The sequence below is a fragment of the Anarhichas minor genome, unplaced genomic scaffold, assembly GCF_050575085.1.
Source record: "Anarhichas minor isolate MPS153535 unplaced genomic scaffold, ASM5057508v1 ptg000136l, whole genome shotgun sequence".
Taxonomy (NCBI): domain Eukaryota; kingdom Metazoa; phylum Chordata; class Actinopteri; order Perciformes; family Anarhichadidae; genus Anarhichas; species Anarhichas minor.
The window spans coordinates 12,334,393-12,356,875 of NW_027466582.1; the positions used below are offsets into that span (position 1 = coordinate 12,334,393).

Consider the following 22,483-nt stretch of genomic DNA (forward strand, 5'->3'; position numbering starts at 1 on the left):
CAATGTGTATCTTTGGTTTAAGAATTTATTTGTTTGCTTATGCATTCATTTACATTTTTTGATTTTAACTTTTAATTCTTTGTTTTGAGAAAATATGGTCTGTAAGGTTTGTTTATTTTTTAGATATTTCTTACTTTTTTTGTTACTTTTTTATGGCCTTCTTCTTTGTGTTGATCTGTGTCGCCAACTTGAAATAATTTGTCACTTTATTTTGAAAACCAATTTTTTTATCGGTTCGTTTGTTTATTGCATACAAATAAAGGCAAAGCAGGGCAAGTTTATTCATAATATAATGCATTAAAAACAGTTAATACACACATTAAACTGCTAAGCCAATAACATTGTCACTGAACACAGTACTTTTTTACAACCAATGATCTGACAGAGTGTCTCTGTCTCTCCACGGTGTACGTTTGATGTAATGTGAGCTGATTAACAGTACAGTGCTGGTGGGGCTAGACCCGCTAAGACGCCCTGATTAGCAGAGTGCTGCTCAGTACCTGCAGGGTAGCTGAGCGACCTCCCTGTGAATGTGGATTTACAGGCCATAACGTTTAGCAAGTGATCCCTGGCAGTGCTGTTTACCCTCCTTCAGCTCTGGGTGTGGTGCCCCTCCATCTGTACTGGGTGGCTTTCTTTGCCCAATGCCTCGCGGATCTGTCAGGGTGTTGTCACACACAGTGGCTTAAGTCACCATCTGCTTCCTATTACAGGATGACAATCTGGAGGGTGTCGTCCAAGATGCTGCTCTGTAAACTACAGAAGCTATAGAGGAGCCAGAGGGGAAAGGAGCCAGAACTTGGAAGCCAGAACTTGGATCTGACTTTTAATTATGGTTGAGTCACTCTAACCGGCAGAGCCATGGAGCTGGGGCTTGGAAAGTTTCCCTTTTCCATTACTGTGTGGATTTCTCCCCTGCTATTGGTGGCTCCAAGTGACTAACTTCCAGTTTTAGGTCTGGAAATTTAGTTCTGCTGTAAGACATGAAGGAGCTGTTGTAGCGGGGGAAAATAAATCTATTTCTTTTCATCAAACTGGAGCGGAAACAGGTCGGATTTTCACAAGTTGTGATATACCTTTATTGACTTTTCTTTCTCATTATATTTTAATAGTAAATGGATGTTGCATGATCCTGCAATCAGCTATACAAATGAGTGCATGCCATACAGATGCCTGAACACCATTTTTCGAATGTAAGATAGCACGATGTTGCACGTCTCAAATATGAGCCACAATGTTGACATTGTGGGAAAAGCTTTTCAAGAACCTCCTGCTCCCTCCACTCTGGATAATGTCACCACTTTCTTATGAGCAACTTATGAGCGATGGAGGAGCAAAAAGCCATTCTGAAGTTTCTCAGAGGAGGACAATGACGATACAATGCAAAGAGGCACTGGGCTGAGTTTTAATCTCAAGGAAAATAGGGATATGAGTTTTGAAGATGCTGTGGACAACAGTAGAGACTCCTTATCAGGCATTATATTGCCTCACGTAGGGGAGGAGATAACTTCTAAATCCGAGGGAGACATAAGTAGGAGAGAAGCAGGAAATGACTCAGATATGACGGAAGAGGAGCGGAATAATGTCAACCTAACAGAGCAGCAAAGCTTGGCGGTAAACGAGAACTCGCTGTGTGAACCTACCTTGAAGGAGACTCTGCAACCAAAGCGTCAACACATTTCAAATGACTGCACGAATACAGGTTGTGAATGTGTTGCAGCAGTCAGTGTCACGCAGGATGATGCTGAAGAAGCCAATCAGAGAGGAATAGAAGGCAACGAAAATGTTCTCTGCCAGGAAGATTTTGCCACAAGTGCATTCATTTCAGATGTGGGTTTTGACTCTGAGGAATATGTGAAAAGTAGATCTTCTAAAACCAAACATGTAGTGATATTGGTGACTCGGACAAGATCTGCGGTTGAGGAAGAGGCTGAAGCCATAGTAGCACCGTCATTGGAGCAAACCGATGGCCCTTCCTGCTTCAAAAATAACGATGAGGAGGAGAGAACAGGTGCAGAGGAGGACAGCGAAGAAGAAGAAGAGAAAAGAGATGCATTTCCATATTTTTCCGCCCAATCTCACAATCCTCCCAGCACCAAAGACACTTCACCAAATATTCTGATAACATCTGCAGCCAATAACCCTCCACCTGGATCCGTCTGCACCAGAGCCACCTTCACCCCAGTCTCCCCCGCGGACAAGGACATCCAGATCCCGGCACTCTTCAGCGGCCTGAGGGTCCTGAGGAAGGGGGTAGTCGGGCCTGAGCACGACACCGTGGCCCAGATCAAACCTTTCTCTCAAGGAACGAGGAGGGACATTTCCCCTGAGAAGCAGGGGGATGCTAAAGTTCAAGGGAACTTCCTGGACCAGATCTCCCAATTCCTGACCAAGGAAAAGAGAGGGGATGAGAAAGAGGAAAGGGAGGAAATGGAGGCTGAGGGAGATCAGGAAGAGAATGAGAAGAACCAGATTGAAGAAAGTCAAGAGGGTGAGGGGAAAGAACTTGAAACAGGGGAGGGTGCGGGGGTTTCATTTGAGTCTACGAAACCCTCTGTGTCCAGTGCAGAAGCTGCATTTGGTGCCTTCAAAGCGTTTTTCACCCCAAAGCCTTTGAAGAAGGACCCAACTGAGAAGGCGGACCTGGATGCTGTGAGGTGGAAGATAAGAGCAGATAAAGATGCGCTTAGAGCGCTTTTCGACAAAACCTCCAACAAGACGCAGGAGAAGAAAGAATCACCTCATGGCAAAGTACGAGTTGTGTATAAGTAAAGCATCAACTAGCTTTACCAGAGCCGTGTTTGGAATACTGTCCTGTGCGTAAAGAAGCTCTGTTTGTAATTGATTGTAATAAATCTAATGTCAAACTCTTTCCCCCCCCCCCCCCCTCCTCCTAGTCAGAAGCATCGACCCCAGCAGAGGGAGAGGACAGAACTCCTGGTCGCCTACAAGCCGTCTGGCCGCCACTTAAGGAAGAAAAAGTTGGGCTGAAATACAGTGAAGCAGGTACTCACAGATTAATATACATTCATATTTTTGTCATAAAAAGGTTTGCTCTTCCAACCTGATTGTTTGGGATCACACAGACTCCTCTTCTGTATGAAAATATTTCTTCAAATATGTTTTTGTCTTTTCTTCTAGCCTCATTCAAATCCAATCTGTAGAAAAGTATTTAAGTGCAAACCTCTCCTTTTGCTCCAAACTGAGCATGCACATTTGATGAAGGTGACATAAAAATGAGCATAAGATATTGTAATTAGATTAATTAAGCAAAGAAATATCTTGCTTCATAAGGTGAGCTATGGATGAACATCTATATAGTCCTTTATTGCCAGAAAGTTCTTCACAGACAAATTAAATGTACAGCATGTCAGGTCAGTTAGACCTCTAAAACTAATGGACTCCTCTTATCATTTGGGATTTGGGAGGGTAAACGTTGCGTTAAAAGTTTGTTTTGCAGTGTGCAAGACCCCAAAAACAAGTAATGTGGGGTTTTTGCTAGCAGACATCTGACGTTAAATATGAGTTTGTGTCTGTTAAAGAGGGTCTGGGATCACCACAAGGGTTAAACAAATAGTGTAAACTTGAGCCTGCTAAAATAAATCTGAATACATAAAATGAATACATCACCAGCCTGTAAAATGTAAATAAAAATCCACGCAGACTCATCGTTTTAAACTGAATATTCAGTACATACAGCTCATTTGAGACGGAGCTGTGGAGGGAGTGGGAATGTTTGCTCTGTGATATCATGTGATGGATGTGATATCAAGCTCCACTGCTTTGGTAAACACAACTCCACCCTGTGACAGCAAACCAGTCTGTAAGACTCCAGCACCTTCAGGATGTAAAGGGATTTACTGGACTGAACAATTCTAAGTTGTTTTACTGAAAATAAGTCAGTCTTTGCATTTGTAAAAACGGTCAACTTACATAAATCTGAGGTCAAAATGAAGTCCGGCCTCACGCTACAGACCAGTCTGAAACACCTTGTCTTCACATATTAAACCGCAATAAGAAGCTTTTACTTTGGTTTTTATTCACAAAACAATGCTTTTTAAAGGAGTAATGAGTCTCAACTAATAGACACGTTCAAAGTATGTGACTCACAGCTTGTTAAAGGAACAAAAGTGCTCCTGCTTCCTTTGAATGAGTTCTAAATTAGAATAATCTCACCTGACTTGAAAAATGTCCTCATTTATCAGAAGGTTTATCAAAGGTTGTTTGAACAGGGATAAACCTGTGTGCTTCATGTGCACACACCCACCATCCTTTGTTCAAGAGTAAGCCGTGTGTGCCATAAGCTTTTCCTCCATGTGAAGCTCTACTGCCAGCATCTGGTCAAGCTTTGTATTGCTGATATATCCTCAAACAGCCCTCAGCCTCCTGCAGTGCTAGAACATGAATTGGATTTGTCATGCAGAATTATTCACAGTTCTCAAGTGTCTCACAGTTGTCGTAATTTGTTCGTCCTCAGCTGGTCCCCGTCCACATCACTAATGTAGCCGTTGGGATTAAAGGAAGCACTCTCGGGCTCCACAGCTGTAATAGTAAACACCTGTTTGTGGTGCAAGAAGGAACACAAAGCTGTTGTAAAATGTCCTTGTGCTCTTGTTTCCTCTCAGAGCACCAGGCTGCTCTCCTGCAGCTGAAGAGAGAATGCAAAGAGGAGCTGGAGAATTTACAGGTCAGTATGAATGATACAGTGAGGAGTTGAACCACGGTGTGCTGCTGAATCGTTTGACATTTTGGGATATTCATTTATGTGCTTCTTGCTGAGACTTCTCGTCTAGCTTTCAGCAAAAAAAGCATTTCCTAAAAGGTTGAACAGTTCCTTCAAGAAAAACTGGGCCGTCACCATCATCCCCATTGATGTAGAGTCTAACTAGCCCCAGTTTGTAACTCTCATGCATTCATTATCATTACATTAGAGTTTGACAGATAAAAAAATCAAAGTGGGGCTGAGTGTGACTTTTATTATTTCCAGGAGGACCTTGGTCAGGAACTCTCCAGACTGAGGGTAGAGAACGAGGACAATGTCGCCCGTGTGGCTGAGCTGCAGGCCGAACTCTCCCAGGTTGGGACTCGCCGTCGCGGAGAACTCAAAGACGTCGCAGTATCAACGGAAGACGACGTTGTACACAAATCCTTCCGCACAGTGTGCATCCAGACCGACCGAGAGACATTTGTTAAGACTCACGAGGATGGAGAAGATTCAGGGAGAGTCTGCACCAGCCCTCAGCAGCAGAGGGTGACCCCCAAAAAGCTGGACCTGGCTTCTATCACCCTCAGTCTGGCAGGTCAGAGGGACGATACTTCCTCCTCAACACATGACGCTCCATCCCGAACTCTTCCTCCACCTGGAGCTACGCTGCCTCCGTCAAAACAACCTCCTGCTCCTTCTCAGGCAACCAAAACAGACAATCTGCCTCCTCCTCCTCCTCCTCCACCTCCACCTCCGCCATGTTTGTCTTCACCCTTAAACCACATGCAGCTGTCAAATGGCCCTCCACCTCCACCTCCGCCACCACCACCACCTCCTCCTCCTCCATCCATGCCAGGATTTGCTCCCCCACCACCTCCTGCTTGGGGTCTCATTGTTGAAAAACCTCCCAGGAAACCGACAGTGGAGGTTTCCCAACCCATGAAGCCTCTTTACTGGACCAGAATCCAGATCCAGGACACCAAGTAGGTTCACAATAAATAGGAAAATACACAAGATGATTATAATCCAAAAACCAGGTCAGGTCATTTGATTTTATGTTTAAGTAAGAATTGTCTGTGACTGTAAAAATCAATCTAATGAAATCAAAATGTCAATATTTGAGTCATATAGGCACGGTTCTCCTAAATGGCTATTAGACAAATAAATAAAACACATGAAATGAATTACAATTATTTAGAATCTAAGATGTTGAAGTTAAAGAGAGAGTCTTAAGGGTTTTTTCAAGTGCTGAAAGCAGTAGACATTAATAAAAAACTAAAGCACATATATTTATATTTTGTATTCAAATAATAAATGAATACATGAGGAATTATGAAATCAGTTATTATATGAATCAATCAAGTAAAAAAATCATTATGATCTAAAAACACATTTAAAAAAAGTAAATTTTTAAACAAAATATTGAAACGCAGGCTGACTAAACATTATGCCTCTCTCTCTCTCTCTCTCTCTCTCTCTCTCTCTCTCTCTCTCTCTCTCTCTCTCTCTCTCTCTCTCTCTCTCTCTCTCTCTCTCTCTCTCTCTCTCTCAGGAACAAGACACTGTGGAATATTTTAGAGGAACCAAATATCATAAACACCAGCGAGTTTGAGGATCTCTTCGCCAAAACCACCACCCAGACCAAGAAGAAGCCACTGTCAGAGGCTTATGAGAAGAAAGCCAAAGACAGGAAGGTAACACTTCAAATTAGCTGGAACATCCTGCAAAGACACACCTTCATTTGAGGGATTGTTTGCTTTATGTTGTTTGTCCACTAGAGGGGGTCGATGCCATCGAGTCTTCAGATGCCAGGTCATTAAAAGACGAGCATTATAAATCCAGATTGAGACACAATTATGAGACTTCTGGAGGACAAAGACGCTAAAGAATTCCCCCATGTTTGAGTTTATGTCCTCCAAAAACCAAGAGATTTATATTCAACTCACAGCTGTGATTTACTTTGTTGGTTGTTTTGCTCCTTCTTTTTACGATAAACTCTTCGCTAATGACTCACTAATGGTTTCTATAGTGGTAAGGTGGTCATGGCAACTGTGTGTGTGTGTGTGTGTGTGTGCGTGCTCAGATCGTTAAGCTGCTGGACGGAAAGCGCTCTCAGGCCGTGGGCATCCTCATATCGAGCCTCCACCTGGAGATGAAAGACATACAACAAGGTCAGTGTTTGTTGTATGAGAGTACAATACAAGTTTGAATTGAAATAAAGCAACATTTTTTGCTGCTTCTTTTGTCATAATTGTTTCAAAGCCCAATATCAAAATACATAAAGCCTACATTTGCCACACTAGCCATATCAATTCATCGATCAAATCCTCCCCAAAATAAAGTTCATAAAAGTGGCTTCAGAAGTATCTATAGTATCATATATCAGGATGTAAACAAAGCTTGTGTTCAAGTACTTTATACTTTTACTCCTCTACATTTCACTGTATTTTTTACTCCTTTGTACTCTATCACACCTGACAGCTAGAGCTTTGCAGGTTGTTTACAGTAAATTAAATCTGAAAACTTCTCCCACGACTGGCAAGTACTATTTACGTTACGTTAGCTTGCTGAGACGATATTTTAAATGTTCCCATACTTATACATTCTCAGTGTTTCTCCCGGATATTCTTGTCGTGGTGGACAAGCCTATCATGAGCATTACCATTAAAACCTCAAAATGTGTGTAATCAAACAAACATCATCGTGTCTATGACATGAGATTATAGATTACAGTAAATCACTGAACTAGCTGTATTTCCAAGCCAGTCTGGGAACAAGACAGGATTCCTCTGTAAACATTTACGCAACTAGCTCCCTGAACATCCCGAAACCCCAGCATCACGCTGGAGTTACCCTGTACTTCACTCTGTATAAGAGCTGTTGGTGAATATAAAGTAGGATTAAAGGCTGACACACTCACCACAATGTCAGCATGACAGTTACAGACAGACGATCTGACAAACTCCTGTAAATCTCTGTCACAAACAGCAGACTGAGAGGAGCGTGTTCATGTTCCTCTGGAGATCTGCAGCTCTCTGTTTGGCCTCTTCACTTTTCCTGTTTTCTTCTTTTCAGTAGATTTTCACAGTGTCCTATTACCCGCCTTATCTCAAATGTGTGTCTGTTCTTAACATCCCCCTTCTAGCTGTACTGGCAGTGGACCACTCGGTGGTGGACCTGGAGACTATTGAGGCACTGTATGAAAATGTAGGTGTCACAGCCCGCTACCACTACGACATGCTGCGGTTTAACTGCAAATGCAATTGTACGATCATGAACCCCTTTTGTTGTCAATGTGTCAGAGAGCGCAGCCAGAGGAACTGGAGAGAATCAAGAAACACTACGAGACGTCAGAAGAAGAGGAAGTTAAACTGCTGGACAAACCCGAACAGTCAGTATTTCACCTGCTAACAGAAATGTTTAGAGGCTGCGCCAGTAATTGATTTGTGTTTTTGTTTGTGTATGCTGACGAGACAAATATATTATATGCTGTGTCTTAACTCAGTTCCTAAGAGGGATGGACAATATCATCACATTTTGGTCCTCTTACTGTTGATGTGGTTGTGCTCCAGGTTCCTGTATGAGCTGTCTCAGATCCCAGACTTTGTAGGCAGAGCTCACTGCATCATCTTCCAGTCGGCCTTCATCGATGGGATCACGTCCATCCAAACAAAGCTCAACACGGTCTCCTCTGTCTGCAAGGTAGGAAGGAAAGCTACACATGATCCATCTTCTCTTGATGTATCAAGTTACTGTATATTTGACAATTATCTCCCTTTTCCTCTCAACATATTAACATCCTAACACATATTTGAGCTGTCTGTAGTGTTAACAAGTAGCACCTACATGTCTGACTCCCTCTGGTTCAATGATGAGATGTTCAGTGTATTTTCCATACAAATGACATCACCATAGCCTAACTCAAACAGGATTTAAGTGGAACTCAAACAGGATTTAATGTGTGGATCACCCTGAGTGTGGTGCCAGCTGTCTGTAGTTGATCCTGTGAGTGTTTTCTGTTTTCAGGCTCTGTTGGAGAACGACGGTGTAACGGATGTGATGGGGCTGGTGTTGGCTCTGGGGAACCACATGAACGGAGGCAACAGGACCAGAGGTCAGGCTGACGGCTTTGGTCTGGACATTCTGCCTAAACTGAAGGATGTGAAGAGCAGAGTAAGGCCTTGATCACGGTTGGAGAACCGTAGCAGCTCCTTTTAGATGCTGCTTTTTAAATACTGCAGAATTTACTCATGCTAAATATTGTTTTTTTCAGGGAGTATATGTATAAAAGTGTAAGCAGTCGAACTTATTGATCATTGGCCAAGAGCAGAGAACTGTTTCTAGTGTAAAGACAAACTGTTGTGAATGGTTAACACTATGTGAGGATGTGGCAGGAACCTGCTGAGCAGGTGCTGAGGAGGTAGTTTTTTTTATATTAAAGATATAAAAAAATATTTATATAGAATAAGTGAATACCATATCTTATCGTGAGCATGCTTTCCATAATAAGGGCAATCCAATAAAATAAATATATGTCACTTTATTTTACAGACCTGATATTTAATGGTAGAAAATGTTCTTCACAACAAAGGAGCGTTTCACTGCCATATCTTTGATTGATGTTCAAGTCACTTTTCAAACCCTGTCATGAGAATATTAACTTAATTATATGATATATATATATATAATATGAAAGGTTTTACATTTTTTTAAAACTACCGATGAACACCATTCATCGGGTTCATGTCACCTGGGAGGCCAAACTCCACGACCCCCATGGTGATAAAAGAAAGGTGAACTAAATGACATTTTTTATCAACTCACAGAAACTGAATTTATTCTCTCAACACATATATCAAACATATGAAATCAGTCTGAGCGATCCCATAGAGCGTAAAACCTTTCATGCAGCTTGACAATCTTTTCTAGAATACTTTTTATGAAAAGCTTTTACTTTCTACTGATGCAGTTGTGAATCCTCTCCTGCTTTTCTTCTCAGGACAATCGTATCAGCCTGGTGGACTATGTAGTGTCGTACTACCTGCACAATGTGGATGAGGTAATAGTTCAAAAACAACTATTCACTATTCTAGGTTGACTATATTTGTCTTTACCCATTTTGACTCAGATCTAACATTGTTTTTTGGGTCAAAAGAAACATTACATTTCTCAGTTTCTGATGTTATTACTGTTTTTGTTTTTTAAAATTGTATTCCACCAGAACGCCGGCACAGACAAGAGTATATTCCCACTTCCTGAACCTCAGGATGTCTTCCTCGCTGCACAGGTCAAGTTTGATGACCTCAACAGAGACCTGAGACAGCTTGGACGAGATCTGACAAGTATGTGACGTCACTCCTGCAACCTTCATTTATTCCAGCCCCGTCTCTCCACAAAAGAGAGACCCTCTTGGTTAATAATATTAGATGATAATCCCCAAAACATTAGTTCCACTCTGAGCTTCAGCATCCATGTGACTGGGTGACCGGAATGGTCTCGCCTTGTGGTCATTTTGTTGTGTGCTTTTGTTTGAAAACCTCAGCGGGGCTGTGTAACTCTATCCCTCTGATTTTGAGAAGTTCCCACAGACCGAACCTCGGCCCTGGTCTGGCATCGTTTTTCCTCAGACACAACCCCGCCCCCCCCCCCACACACACACACACAACTCAACACCATAGTTTCCCATCACCGGCCCCAGCCATTGAGTAACTGTTTATACTTCAGGCTAAAGGCCTGCTTCTTTTACCAAACTTGAGATCGCTAAAGCCCCAGAACAAAAGATTTCCTCTCGTCTTTCTTATCCTTCTAGCCTGTTCTCTCTCTCTAAGTGTGCCCATATGACGCCACTCAGCAATGCCAGCCAGTTAGAGTCACGTTGAGGACAATGCTTACGCTTACATGCGTACGATTGTGAGCGAGTGCATTGTTGTATCACTATGTATACATTTGTTTTTGCCTGCACTTCACTGTGCGTGTAGTCAGAGACTAGCGGGAGTCCTGCTGCTGATACAGGCCTGGCGCCTTTCAGATCCAGCTTCTAATCCTCATGCCCATCAGATCTCCCATCGTTGTGCCTTTGTGCCGCTGTCGCCAGAGCAGGGAGACCACAGCGCCCCACTTATGTAATCTCCAGACCTCCAGTATCCGTAGCATCTCTGCACGGGCCTCTGCAGAGATGCACAGATGCTCAACCTGCTCGGCTGTATCACCTGGGCTCCAGTGTGGCCCCCAGATGTGTGCCGCAGATAGCTTTCTTTAGCTCTCAACACAGCTTTGTCTTATCGGCCCGTCTACCCAAACCACCGTGCAATCTGGATTGCCCGTCGCGGGTTCCTTTTCTTCTGCTTGTTTGAACCGTCTTTGTGCCTCGTTTCTGTCGTTCTTCACTCGCCCTGTGTTTTCTGTTTGGTTGGTTTGAAATGTTTCCCAACAAAGTTACCGGGAAATTTGTTTCTCGTAAGTCATCCACGTTGACCGTTGAAGGAAATGAGATCCAAAGACGATTCTACATAAACAAGACCTTATTCACTGTAAACAGTTTCAAATGCATCCAAATTACTACCAAAAACATCGTTTCTCAATTGCCTGTGAGTGGTATCTACATGTGGAGATGCCGATTTGGTTTCATTTGTCTAGGCTCTGAGATATCTTCTTCTTGCCCAAATTCAATGGTGAGTAGAATTTTGTCTCTGCTGCCCCCACAGCGTTAGACATTTAAAAAATCCCCAGCCGTGTATTCAGCAGTAAAACTCGCTGTCAACAGGTATCGGCACACACATAACATATACATGAGAACATAACGATCCCCTGAATGTGTCAATAGCCACGCTATCTGCATAACTATGGATGGAAATGTCGGTCAGTTGTTTGGTCCAACACTTTGGTCCAGAGCAAAATATCTCAAATACTATCAGATGGATTGTCATGAAATGCTGTGCAGCACATTCATGATCCCCAGAGGATAGATCCAACAAACTTTGTTGAGGCACTGACTTCTTCCTTTAGAGCCGCGATGTGGTTGATCAAATGGATTGTCATGAAATTTGGTCCACACATTCAAATTCCCTTCAGGATGATTCGCTAACTTTGGTGATCCCTTAACTTTTCCCGTAGCTTCCAGCATCAGGTCAACATTTTAATTTACTTTGGTTTCTTTGGTTACTTTTGGCCTCAGTTGTACTTTGTGATTTGAGCTAATTAGCAAACGTTAGCATGCATCACCAAAACTTTAAAATCTCCTAAGTATGAAACCAAATGACTGCTTCAGCCTCACATCTGAAAGCACCACACCCCTCATCAGGCGACTCTGTTTATGTGAAGGTCTTTAAGCCTCTTCGGTCTGAAATAAGCAAACTTCTGTCGAACACAAAAGGCAGACAAAAGAAAGAAAGGAGAGAGAGAGAGATACCCGCCTCCACAGTTTACATAAATTCAGAATGAAAACAGTGTTCTTTTGTAATCTTATCTGGGAGATGTTGATCGAGCGTCAGGGTGCGGGGAGGTGGCGGGGCAGGGGCTCGGCTCCCTCTGCAGCCTCTATTATGACTGGCTCTGCGGACTGGCTCCTCTGATCCACTGATTGGACGCAGATCAACATGGAGCCACAGACTGGCAGAGGGACAGAGAGAGAGAGAGAGAGAGAGAGAAAGGGAGTTTGCAGTCGCCATCTCTGGGTGAATCTAAACAAGTGATATCTGCTGTAGAGAGGAAGCTGTGTTGATAACCTCCTGCTTCTGCACAGGTGGAGCTAGTTTAAACCAGAACATGCTCTCCTCCATATGGAAGCCCGTTTCCACCAGTAAAATAAAAAATAAAATAAGACAAAAAAAAATATCCTGACAAACCTTGTCAAAATCTGAAAATAATGACTAAAGGCCGTATCATAAACTTTACTTTAATCCTTCATCAGATAAAAATTGCTATCCACAGAAACCCTGCACACTGAGTTTGATGCATTTTTTATTGTTCTATTTTTGCAAAATGAGATAAAACTGAATTATTACATGGATGCAATGGATAGTGCTAGTTCCAAACGGGGCTGATGAATGAATGACATTAGCAAGAAGCTATCGATTAGCTGCCTAGCACATGTTTACTGATGCTACTGCTTTGTTTTGCTCCCATCCCTGATTCCAAGCTGTTCTGAATCCCTTAAATTCTGCATCTGTGTATGCTTTACTTTGTTCATCGTAAAGTGCTCTGTGAATCAGTTAATCAGATGAAATGTTGGATTATTACGTTTGCATGGACGGTGGCTCTGAGTGGTCAGACGACGCTCTTTTGGCTTTCGATGGATGCGGAAAAAAAATGCAGAAAATCAAACCTGTTGAAAAAACTTTAATGACGACGAACGTTTCGGAGTCGGTGCGTAAATGTGATTGTAACAACATGAGTTCATATTTATTTTTAAACTACAACAAATACGGACTTGTTGTGCAAAAGCCTTTAGTTTCTCAACATAATGACTTAATTAATAAATCAAAAAACAAGAAACTTTCTCAAAATAAAGACTTAAACGACTGACTTGTGGCAAAAAGTTTTGAAGCAAACAAATCAGAACATCATGTCCAAAGAAACCTGGATTCAACAGCACTGATACATATTTGATGCGATGATTTCCCTTTCCTCCGCAGCTACACTTTATATTTTCTTAAACAACATAAAAAAGTGTCTGAACCGTTCTCTCGTTTATTTTTTTTAAACCAGGATGTGAGAAAGATGTACAGAACGTCTGCTCCGATTCTCCTGAAGAAAACCTGCAGCCGTTTCAGGACAAAATGGAGGCTTTTGTTCTCAGCGGTAAGTAATTAAACTCGTATATTGTTCAGCTGTGAACCTGAGTGTCTATAACGCCCGTGACTATAGGTGAGATTTAAGACCGGCGTCATTTTTCTGTGTTCAACAAGGTAGATTACTTTCTGGAGACTTTGTTCTTGGTAAAGAAAAACACACATTTTAAGACCTCTGAAACCATTTTAAGGCTCAGATGTAATATCTAACAGTACTGCAAATACTTACCTTCAGATGATTTCATTTAAACGCAAACTCCCCCAAGAATGATCATCAGGAACCTGTCAACTCTCCTTCAATTATTCTCTCTGTATGCCTCATCTAAACTCTGCTATTGTCTCTAACAGTCAGTTAAATCTTGTAACTGCCTGTGTGTTTGTGAAGGGCAGATAGGATGGATTGAGAGTAAAGGCTAGACACTCAGATAGGGATCAGACACATTTGGCAACGACTGAGAGACTCCTGCCTGAGACACACCGGCACTGGGAAACATTTATCCAACCAATGTCCCCGATGTCCCGCGTTAAAGAGCTTCCTGCTCGAAGTATTTTGAAATGGCACAGACGTATCGTAACGTTACATGCATGACTTGTTTTGAATACCACCACTTTTTCTGCCTGTGATGAAAAGTGACACATCAAAGCGTACAGAGACCGCTGGACTTATGTTAGATCTTTTGTCCCTTGTATCACGTGTGTTTCATTTGATATCCAGTGCATTCACAGAGCATTCAGGCCTTCACTTTTTTGTTGTTTTGTTATGTTGCAGTCTTGTGCTAAAACCTCATCAATCTCTCTGGACACTAAATATCCCATAATAACAAAGTGAAAACAGGATTTTAGTTTTTTTTTCTGTGCCTCAACACAATCCTGCCTCTGAGCTCTGCAGCAGTTGCTTCCACCTCATGACTTGGTCTTTGCTCTGATGTGCATTGTCAGCCGTGAGACCTTTTATATAGACAGGTCCAATCAGTTGAATTTACCACAGGTGGACTCCAATCAAGGCGTAGCGACATCTCAAAGATGATCAAGAGAAATGGGAAGCACCTGAGCTAAATTTGAACTGAAATAGAAAAGACATACTTGTGCCAATTTGTCAGCTTATTTCAGTGTTTTCTACAACAAATTCATTGTATTAACTGTATTGTATTACAGAGTGTGGATTGATGAGAGGAAACATTTGTTTAAATGGTTTTAGCATAAGACTGCAAAATAACAAAACATAAAAAAGTGAAGGGTTCTGAATACTTTCTGAACGCACTGTAAAACAATTGAAGATGAATCGGACCGTGTGTGCATTTGTCTGAAACAATTTGTGTTATTTTCTACAAGACTTTACAGTAAGGTGTAAAATAAAACACGTGTTAAGATGTTTCTAAGACGAGCGTCACAATTGTACAACCATCAAACAAAACTAAGATTTATAAGAGAATGTGTCATAATAAAAAAAAAAATAGGTCTAAATTGCAGCAGAATAAAGTCAAATTATCTCTATTGCTTCCAAATCCGAGAGCCTAAATGGTTGTCTGGCTCCATTTGACAAGTTCACCATCATACAAGATATTTTTATTGTATTTTTAGTATCTAGTACTACGTATTTATATTAATAGGGATTATAATTGTTTACAATTTTTTGGGAGTAGTCTGGCTATAACTAAACAGTTTCCTCGTCTGTTTCTTTGCAGCACGAAAGGAACACGCAGAAGCTTCGTATCAGTTGATGGCTGTACAAAAAAGGTTGGAGAATTTAATCATGCTGGCCTTTGAATTTGGTGATTTAGTTTATTTAGTTTCATTTCCTGCAAAAATCCAAAATCCAATGCAGAAATCTCACTGGCATCTTGTCGAGGGAACCAGTGAGATGCTAGCTTAAGGAGTTAGGTCGACAGAAATACTCCGTCCTTGCAGCACTCTATGGCGGACTGCCGGTATGTGAAGGTTATGCTGAGCAGCAACTCCACCTCGTTGTCCGTCCACACACAAGTCACATTTTGGTTTTGCCATAGCACCTTGTACCAGAAAGATTTTAAATAAATAGGTCTCAAATATTTATGAATAAAGAAATAATAAGTCAATATTTTTTGCTTTATTAATGCGCCAAAGGAAAATAAGTTCCCTTTGCATGCTGAAAATCTTATTTTCTGGTATTTGACGTATCTTTGACATAGCCTTAATCGTATATTTTGTAAAACAAAGGTTGTGTGGACAAAGTTTCTTATTTCAAAAAAGGAGAAAATATCTGTTTTCAAAAATATCTGTTTACGTGTAATGGGCTTAAGACCTACAGTAACACTCAGGATGGGAAGCAACCAGGCTAAACACCTCCATCTTGGTTTATTGTGCTTTTCATCCTCTCTTTTTTTATATTTGCTGTTCAGTTTTCAGGACTTGCTTCTGTACTTTGGACTGAAGCCCAAGATGGGAGAGAATGAGGTGACTCATCTCTTCATGCTGTGGTTTGAGTTTTGTGCAGACTTCAAGGCCAGGTGGAAGAGGGAGAACAAGAACATCTCTAACGAGAGGTAACAGATATAGCTCTGGGGTTTTTAAAATTGAATTTTGAAAAATGGATTCAGTTCAGAATCGGAAAATGAATAGTGTTGGGAAAACCCTTTTGGTGATGCAAAAACATTGAGCAGGTTGATCCAGTTGGCTTCTCTCAATGAATGCAATTGTACAAATCCAAAGTCACCTGACGTTTTGTAAAAAGTCCAGTCAGTAATGGAAAGTATTGCATGTGACGGATTCACAGACAGTGGAGCGCCATAATTCATGTCGTTGGAAAAAATATTTTCTTTGGTTTGATTGAACTGAACTTATACTGACTGACTGCCAATTTTTTATTCATTCATTTTCTGTAAATGATGGCAGAGAAAATCGACTAATTCTTTGGTTGATGCATTTGAATTCATACTGTAAGTAACTTAGCTTTTCATTTTCAGGCCAAAGTCTGAACAAAAAAATGAAACCAATGAAGTTGACACATTGTTTCTGCAGATTAAAAGAGGCTCAGCTGTCAGTGAAGAGGATCACAGCAGAGAAGAAGGTGGAGACCAGACAGATCAACCCCAACAGCCTGGTAAGAAGAGATTCAGGATAGAGTCGATAAACTGAGGACACAAAGAGACTTTCTTCTAAAAACGCACATTTCCTAATCCAGGCCTTCAACATGCAATGCAGATAAATACACATTCACAAATATACTCGTGCTCTCATTCTATGACACACCACATATTACAAAACACTTCTGTCTTGCTGCTTTGATTGAATTGTGAACATGCAGTGTTTTCGGACTCTATTTATAACACTAACCATTTTTTGCTCTCAACAGAAAGACAGGCTGCGTCGTAGAGAATCAAACGTGTCTTCAACATGGCATTCTTAAGAGAGAAGGTGTATGAAACTGATAGATCGGGATCATTACAAAATTGTTGTTTCTTTTACCTGACAATATAGAAGTGTCCATCATTCACTGGCAGTTTTATTTCATAATTTGCTCTAATGTGCTGAGATTTTAAAGATAACAAATGTAATAAATGTGCAATATTTAGAAATTATTATTATCAGTGCTGTATTAATATTCTTGTTATGAACAAATGATTTGCTTTGATTTTGACATCTTAATGTTCTTAGAATATGTTTTTCCATGAATAAAATCACTGATCAGAAAGTATGTGATTTCATAGCTTTTTTTTTTTTATTCACAAGCAACTTTACAATACATGATACACATATTATACACAGTCATACAATGAAGTGACGGTTAGCAGTGCAGGTTGAAAAGAAAAAAAAACCTCTATATGATCAGCTTTACATCCCACACAGTGGAAACAATACAACCATCCAAGTCCTTCATAGACCTGTCTTTGTACTTATATTCTGAGAAGATGCTGCACATCTATCTGCCTGCCTTCAACGTAAACACTGTTTTAGGCCATCAGTTCACTTCTTAACTAAACCTTAAACTTTGGCAAAGTCCTTGCACCTAAAACTATTTGACACATCCACTTAATCTGTTAAAACAAAAAAAAACGACTTTGTAGAAGCAATGATAACTGATAACTGCAAGATATTTGGACAGTGATGAATTATTAATTGCAGCTCATACTATCATTTTAGAGGGAAAAGAGCACCTGAACCAACCACTCATGCATATTGTCTATCAGCATCTTCTCTCCAATACAATGATAAAAAATAACTCAGGTAAGTGCATCGCCTTCCCAGTCACACTTACTTCTAAAGTGTCCTTTAAGAAAAATACACTTTCCGTTTTTTTATGTTTGCAAAACTGCACTTGTCTTCCAATTGAAAGCGGATATTATCAACCTGGATGAGTCGGTTTGCGTCTAATCCGTATCTATTGTTGTGCAGCGACACTGCTTGACGCGCTGGATCCGTTTCTTCCTCGTGCTGGGTGTCTGACCAGGGCAGAAGAGGGTGTACGTGACGGTGCTGAAGGTTTTGGGTTTGCAGGCAGAGCAGGACTGAAAGGCGTCTCCGTCCTGGTAATCATGCCTCGGGATGTAGAAGGAGTTGCACTGTCCGTAGCAAAACCGGTTGATGATGGTGCGGCTCAGGCAGCCCTCCTCCTGGATGGTCTGCTTTAGCGGCTGCGTCTTGCACCAGTCCAGCCGCAGGTACCGACGCTCCGTGACGTGCAGCGCCTCCTGACTGGACTCCAGCACTTCGTCGGTAGAGGTTACAGGTCCCATCCCGCGGGAAATGAATCCACTGATGGCCGGTTGCTGGCATCTATCCGATTCGCTTGGGTTGTATTTGTTTGGGTGTGGGAACGCGCCCTGATATGTGGCAGCATCTGTGCTCCTTAGCGGGCCGAGCAGCACCACCAAAACTGCTGCGGAGATCAGCACTGATTGTGTCCTCATCACTGAAGCTGAAGGAGAAAGAGTATTTTACGTTTTACGCCCAACTTTTACGCGCGCATTACGCACCAAACAAGTAGCAAATAAACAAGTAAATACACGATATTTAGGAGTTCAGTTAACAAACAAAATCAGCAGTTACTGCATTGAGTTACCTGTTGCTGATTTAAGATCCTCACAAGAAGACTTTGTCCAGTCACACTACAGTACGTGTTTCTTCTGCAGGTCCTTCTTCCTCTTTAGTGGCTTTATGAATGACATGCTGAGGGGTTTTCTACACTCTCTTGAGCCACAGAGCTTCAGCAGAACACGCCCCCCCCCCCCCCAAACCCAGATCCTAACTTCATCTGTCTGAAATGGGAGAAACAATCCAACTCCAAACTTTGTCAATGCAGATAAATTGTTTATTTGACTTCACAGAGCTAAAACATAACACAGACATTTTTAGGTAAGATGAGACTCAGCGCTGCCTGTAGAGGCTCATGTTACTGCAGTATGGTGACGAGAACAGATACGACAATGAGAGCTACAATATTTGCCTTGCGACAGTGACAGAGTTCAAAGTCATCTCTTACATGACAAAGCAAAGCTGCTACCGTTTACAATGAACTTAACCAAGAATAGGAACTGTATTGAACTGTTGCTTCTGAAGACACAGAGGTGATTAACTGGTTATAGCAAGACATACAAAAACTTCAGAAATATCAGTGAGCAAATTGATTTCTGTACAGCCATGAGTAATTATGACTTTCTCATTCAACATTCCTCCAAATCAAAATATCTTTATACGTCTTATTATAATACAGTTGTATACTGACAGTCAAGACTTAAACACATAGTATTTTAGCATTTTTGGATTAAACGGTTGAATCTCAGGCAATGTGACTATTCTGTATAAAATTGGTTAAGTGAACTGAGAAACACTTTTCAGGCACATGCTGTCTAATTAATGAACAAGATCTGGGCTAATTAATATGACTGCAATACAATAAAAAGTGCCTCTCCTTTATCTGCATACTATTTCTTATTTTACAGTATTGCCATGAAGTCACAAATCCATTGCTTGTTAGAACCAAAATGCTTAAATATGTAGTGTAACAAACTTGTATCTGAGAGTATACTTTAATATTACAGTGAGTGTTGCAGGTGCAGGAGTTTAGGTTGTAGATTTGCTGGCAGCAGAGACAGTTGGGGGCTCTTCCTCTTCTTCCTCAGAGAAGTGAGGAACAGATTTTTTGGCGACCACATTGTCCAGCCTCTGGCCCATTAGATACGGGTTGACACTCTGCAGGGAGGCAGGGAAATATATTAACACTGTAAACACTGTAAACATGTGCATGAAGACCAAATAGAAGACAGTTTTATTTGAAAAATAAGATAAGTATGTGGCTCCCTTAAGGGGTAGATTTCAGTGCTGGTGATGTGTTTTTTTCCAGACACAATACTTAAAATGAAGAAGACAACAAACACGATACCCTTTTTCTTCTTTTTGGTCCTCCCTTCAGTTTTTGGTACAAAAGCTCCTTGTTCTGAAAGGAAACACAGACATTAGATCACGAATCCTTTGTTTTATAGCCAGTCGCTTTGTTCCGAAATTACTGTCATCAAATTGCCTGAATGCCTTTTCCGGGAATAAAAACAGTCAGAGGGGTGATTTCTTTCAGACCAGACTCAGATACAAGAACGAATCAATGCAAATTACAAACAAGTTTAGTTTGATCTTTTAAATGGCAAAAGTCTTCATTTTGTTTTTTAAGCAGCCACCAGCAAGTTCCTTGTTCCCAACATCCATTTCATCCAGGATTTCTTCTAGTTTCATTGAATGCTGTTGGACCACTCCATGCTAGGACTCAGTTATGTCTTATTTCTTTTTAAAAGTAAACCTCGAAACACTTGTTGTGTAGCAATCAGAACACTCTCTTAGTTCGCTTGAGAGGGTTGCACACTTCCAGTAGTTGATGAATTTGAATTCCTGCGGTGTTCAAATGCATGTGCATTGCTTTAAAAAAAAGCATGTGCCAAATTAATGTAAAAATGAATTAATAAAGTATGCATACATGTTTACCTGGTTCACATGTGCACCTAATATTGTGTCTCAGGTAAATGTAAAAGCAGACTTGATTTGCGAGTGAAAGACTGGAGAACTCTGTGTTAATGAGGTATGTGCATTAATATTCAAACAATTCATTATTTCATCAAGAGTTGCTGCTTTTTCCTGCTTTGGATCATTGTTTGTGACTGTTGTTTAGACAGGACAAGCGATTTGGGAACTAAACAGGAGCATTTTTCACCATTTATCTGTGATTAAAAAATAAATAAAGTTACACATTTCTCTGTAGAATTCTCACCCATTTCGCCAGTGCTGGGTAGTCGTGCTCTGGGTCAAAAAGGTGCTGGTGTTTCTGAAACTCTCTGCTGAACTCGGCTGTGTCCGGAGCATTTTCCAAACACCCGTCTACTGCTGTGACGAGGTGCAGAAGAATACAATAAAACCCCAATAAAGAACAGAAAGAACGGGCCCTGTGGTGTCATTAATAGCAACATTAGTTCCTTAGTATGTTAATAAATGAAGTGCTTAGTACAAGAGTGTCTACCTGTCTTTCCCAGGGGACAGGGGTTTGGAGGGTCTGGGTACCCGTGATCATCACTGAAGTCTTTGGGAACGTTGTCCCCGGTCAGCTCGGCCACGATGTTGGGGATGTTGCCAAAGGGGCCGAGGTGCTGCAGCCCTTCGTGAGCACCACCTTGTGGAGGAAGACACGCATTACAATCACCACAAAAACCAGAGCAGGCATCAATGAAGCATTTTTCACTTATGTAAATATCATACATGACAATATTGTCCATGTCACAACAGCATTGGTCCCCCTTCTTTTTAAGCTGCATTAGTTGATTCAGCACATGATGAAGCCCCATCAATGATCAATGATATGACTTGCATTCAGCATTTAAATGGACCTAAATAAATGGCGGATAAATATGCAACTATTTTAAGAATAGATTGATTGCTTCAGTCATTTTTTAAGCAATACAAAATTTAAAAAAATCAGTGAATGTTTTTATTTGTTATGTATGAATAATAGTAAATAGTAAATGTATATATTTGACTTGTGGACTGATAAAAAAGTATTAAGTTATATAGTGGGATAAATAAAGAGAATATATCACTGCTTCCTTGAAACAGTGGGAACCAATCAAACCTGAAACAATGGGTTGTCCTGATCCAGTGCTAGTGTTATTCTTTATAATCAGAATGAGGGGGAAAGGAAGATAATTGCATCAGACAAAAACTAAATGAGTGCAGAATTAAGACAGATGAGACAGGACAAATAAAACGAATAAACAGTGTAAACAACTCACAACCCTTGCACCCTAGTGTTCAGCTAAAGTATCTTTCTTCTGGATTCACCTGGTTCGTCTGAAAATTGAAGATACTTTATACCATTTATAAATGCACCCAACATACCCTGTATGCTCTGAGGCCCGACAATGTTGGTAGCCTGATGTGCAGGATACTCCACCCTTGGCCGAGCGATGCCCAGCTGCTCCATGACGCCGTGCAGGATCCGCTGGATGTCGGCCTCAGACACCTGGTCCACCGTGCGGGGGCTGCGGGCTGGAGCCCTGCCGACCTGCAGGCACAGGAGGAAGCCGAGCAACGATAACCGCACCGCGGAGCCAATTTCTGCCATCTGCCGAGGAAAAACACATTAGGCCACCGCACAAAAGATGGACAGCAATCATGTGCAAACACAGCTGCATTTTCTGTTAGTCACATGACAGGCTATTGAAATAAAAAGGGAAAATTATATGGAAATAGTGGTTGTATTTATTAGTTGTATCTGGTTGTGGTTAGTAGAAACTGTAAAAGGTTATAACTTGTCTATAAATGGAATAAAGACTTGGTGCGACAATCACTTTGTAAACAGATGTAAATAACTACATATTGTGTCTATAAAAAAGAAACACTATAATTTATAATATAAGCTGTATTCAATTACACTTATTTGATGACATGTATATTTTTGTTGATAGAAAACATCACAAAGGAGCAAATAAGCAATTTCCGTGTATTTTTTCTTACCGTGTTGTCGATGATGATGGGA

At 41.1% G+C, this 22,483-nt stretch overlaps 3 protein-coding genes across 3 annotated transcripts; 1 reads left to right on the forward strand and 2 right to left on the reverse strand.

Annotated features, from left to right (window-relative positions):
* Positions 1 to 1,325: 1,325 nt before the first annotated feature.
* Positions 1,326 to 17,263, forward strand: fmn1 (formin 1). The gene is given in 18 exon segments (XM_076084223.1): positions 1,326 to 1,342; positions 1,344 to 2,751; positions 2,898 to 3,006; positions 4,626 to 4,687; positions 4,988 to 5,688; positions 6,258 to 6,399; positions 6,789 to 6,876; positions 7,851 to 7,912; positions 8,008 to 8,096; positions 8,278 to 8,407; positions 8,732 to 8,878; positions 9,705 to 9,764; positions 9,927 to 10,047; positions 13,412 to 13,504; positions 15,180 to 15,231; positions 15,873 to 16,016; positions 16,492 to 16,573; positions 16,826 to 17,263. Coding segments are annotated over 18 exon segments (3,561 nt in total). The 3' UTR covers positions 16,880 to 17,263.
* A 577-nt stretch (positions 17,264 to 17,840) lies between these two features.
* Positions 17,841 to 18,380, reverse strand: grem1a (gremlin 1a, DAN family BMP antagonist). Its single transcript, XM_076084708.1, has one exon. The coding sequence runs from the start codon at positions 18,378 to 18,380 to the stop codon at positions 17,841 to 17,843; it is 540 nt and encodes a 179-aa protein (XP_075940823.1).
* Positions 18,381 to 19,533: 1,153 nt separating this feature from the next.
* On the reverse strand, positions 19,534 to 22,069 carry scg5 (secretogranin V). The gene is made up of 5 exons (XM_076084688.1): positions 21,844 to 22,069; positions 20,972 to 21,121; positions 20,726 to 20,838; positions 19,853 to 19,906; positions 19,534 to 19,662 (listed from the first exon to the last, which is right to left on the reverse strand). Exons 1-5 carry the CDS (start codon positions 22,067 to 22,069, stop codon positions 19,534 to 19,536), a joined length of 672 nt encoding a protein of 223 aa, XP_075940803.1.
* Positions 22,070 to 22,483: the final 414 nt, after the last annotated feature.

Excerpts from the sequence above, each read along its gene's own strand:
- grem1a (XM_076084708.1), bottom strand. The coding sequence starts at position 18,380 with ATGAGGACACAATCAGTGCTGATCTCCGCAGCAGTTTTGGTGGTGCTG.
- scg5 (XM_076084688.1), bottom strand. The coding sequence starts at position 22,069 with ATGGCAGAAATTGGCTCCGCGGTGCGGTTATCGTTGCTCGGCTTCCTC. Across the intron at positions 20,839-20,971 it reads CTGTCCCCTGGGAAAGACAG|CAGTAGACGGGTGTTTGGAA; the intron begins GTAGACACTCTT and ends ACCTCGTCACAG. Across the intron at positions 19,663-19,852 it reads GACCAAAAAGAAGAAAAAGG|AGTGTCAACCCGTATCTAAT; the intron begins GTATCGTGTTTG and ends GCCTCCCTGCAG.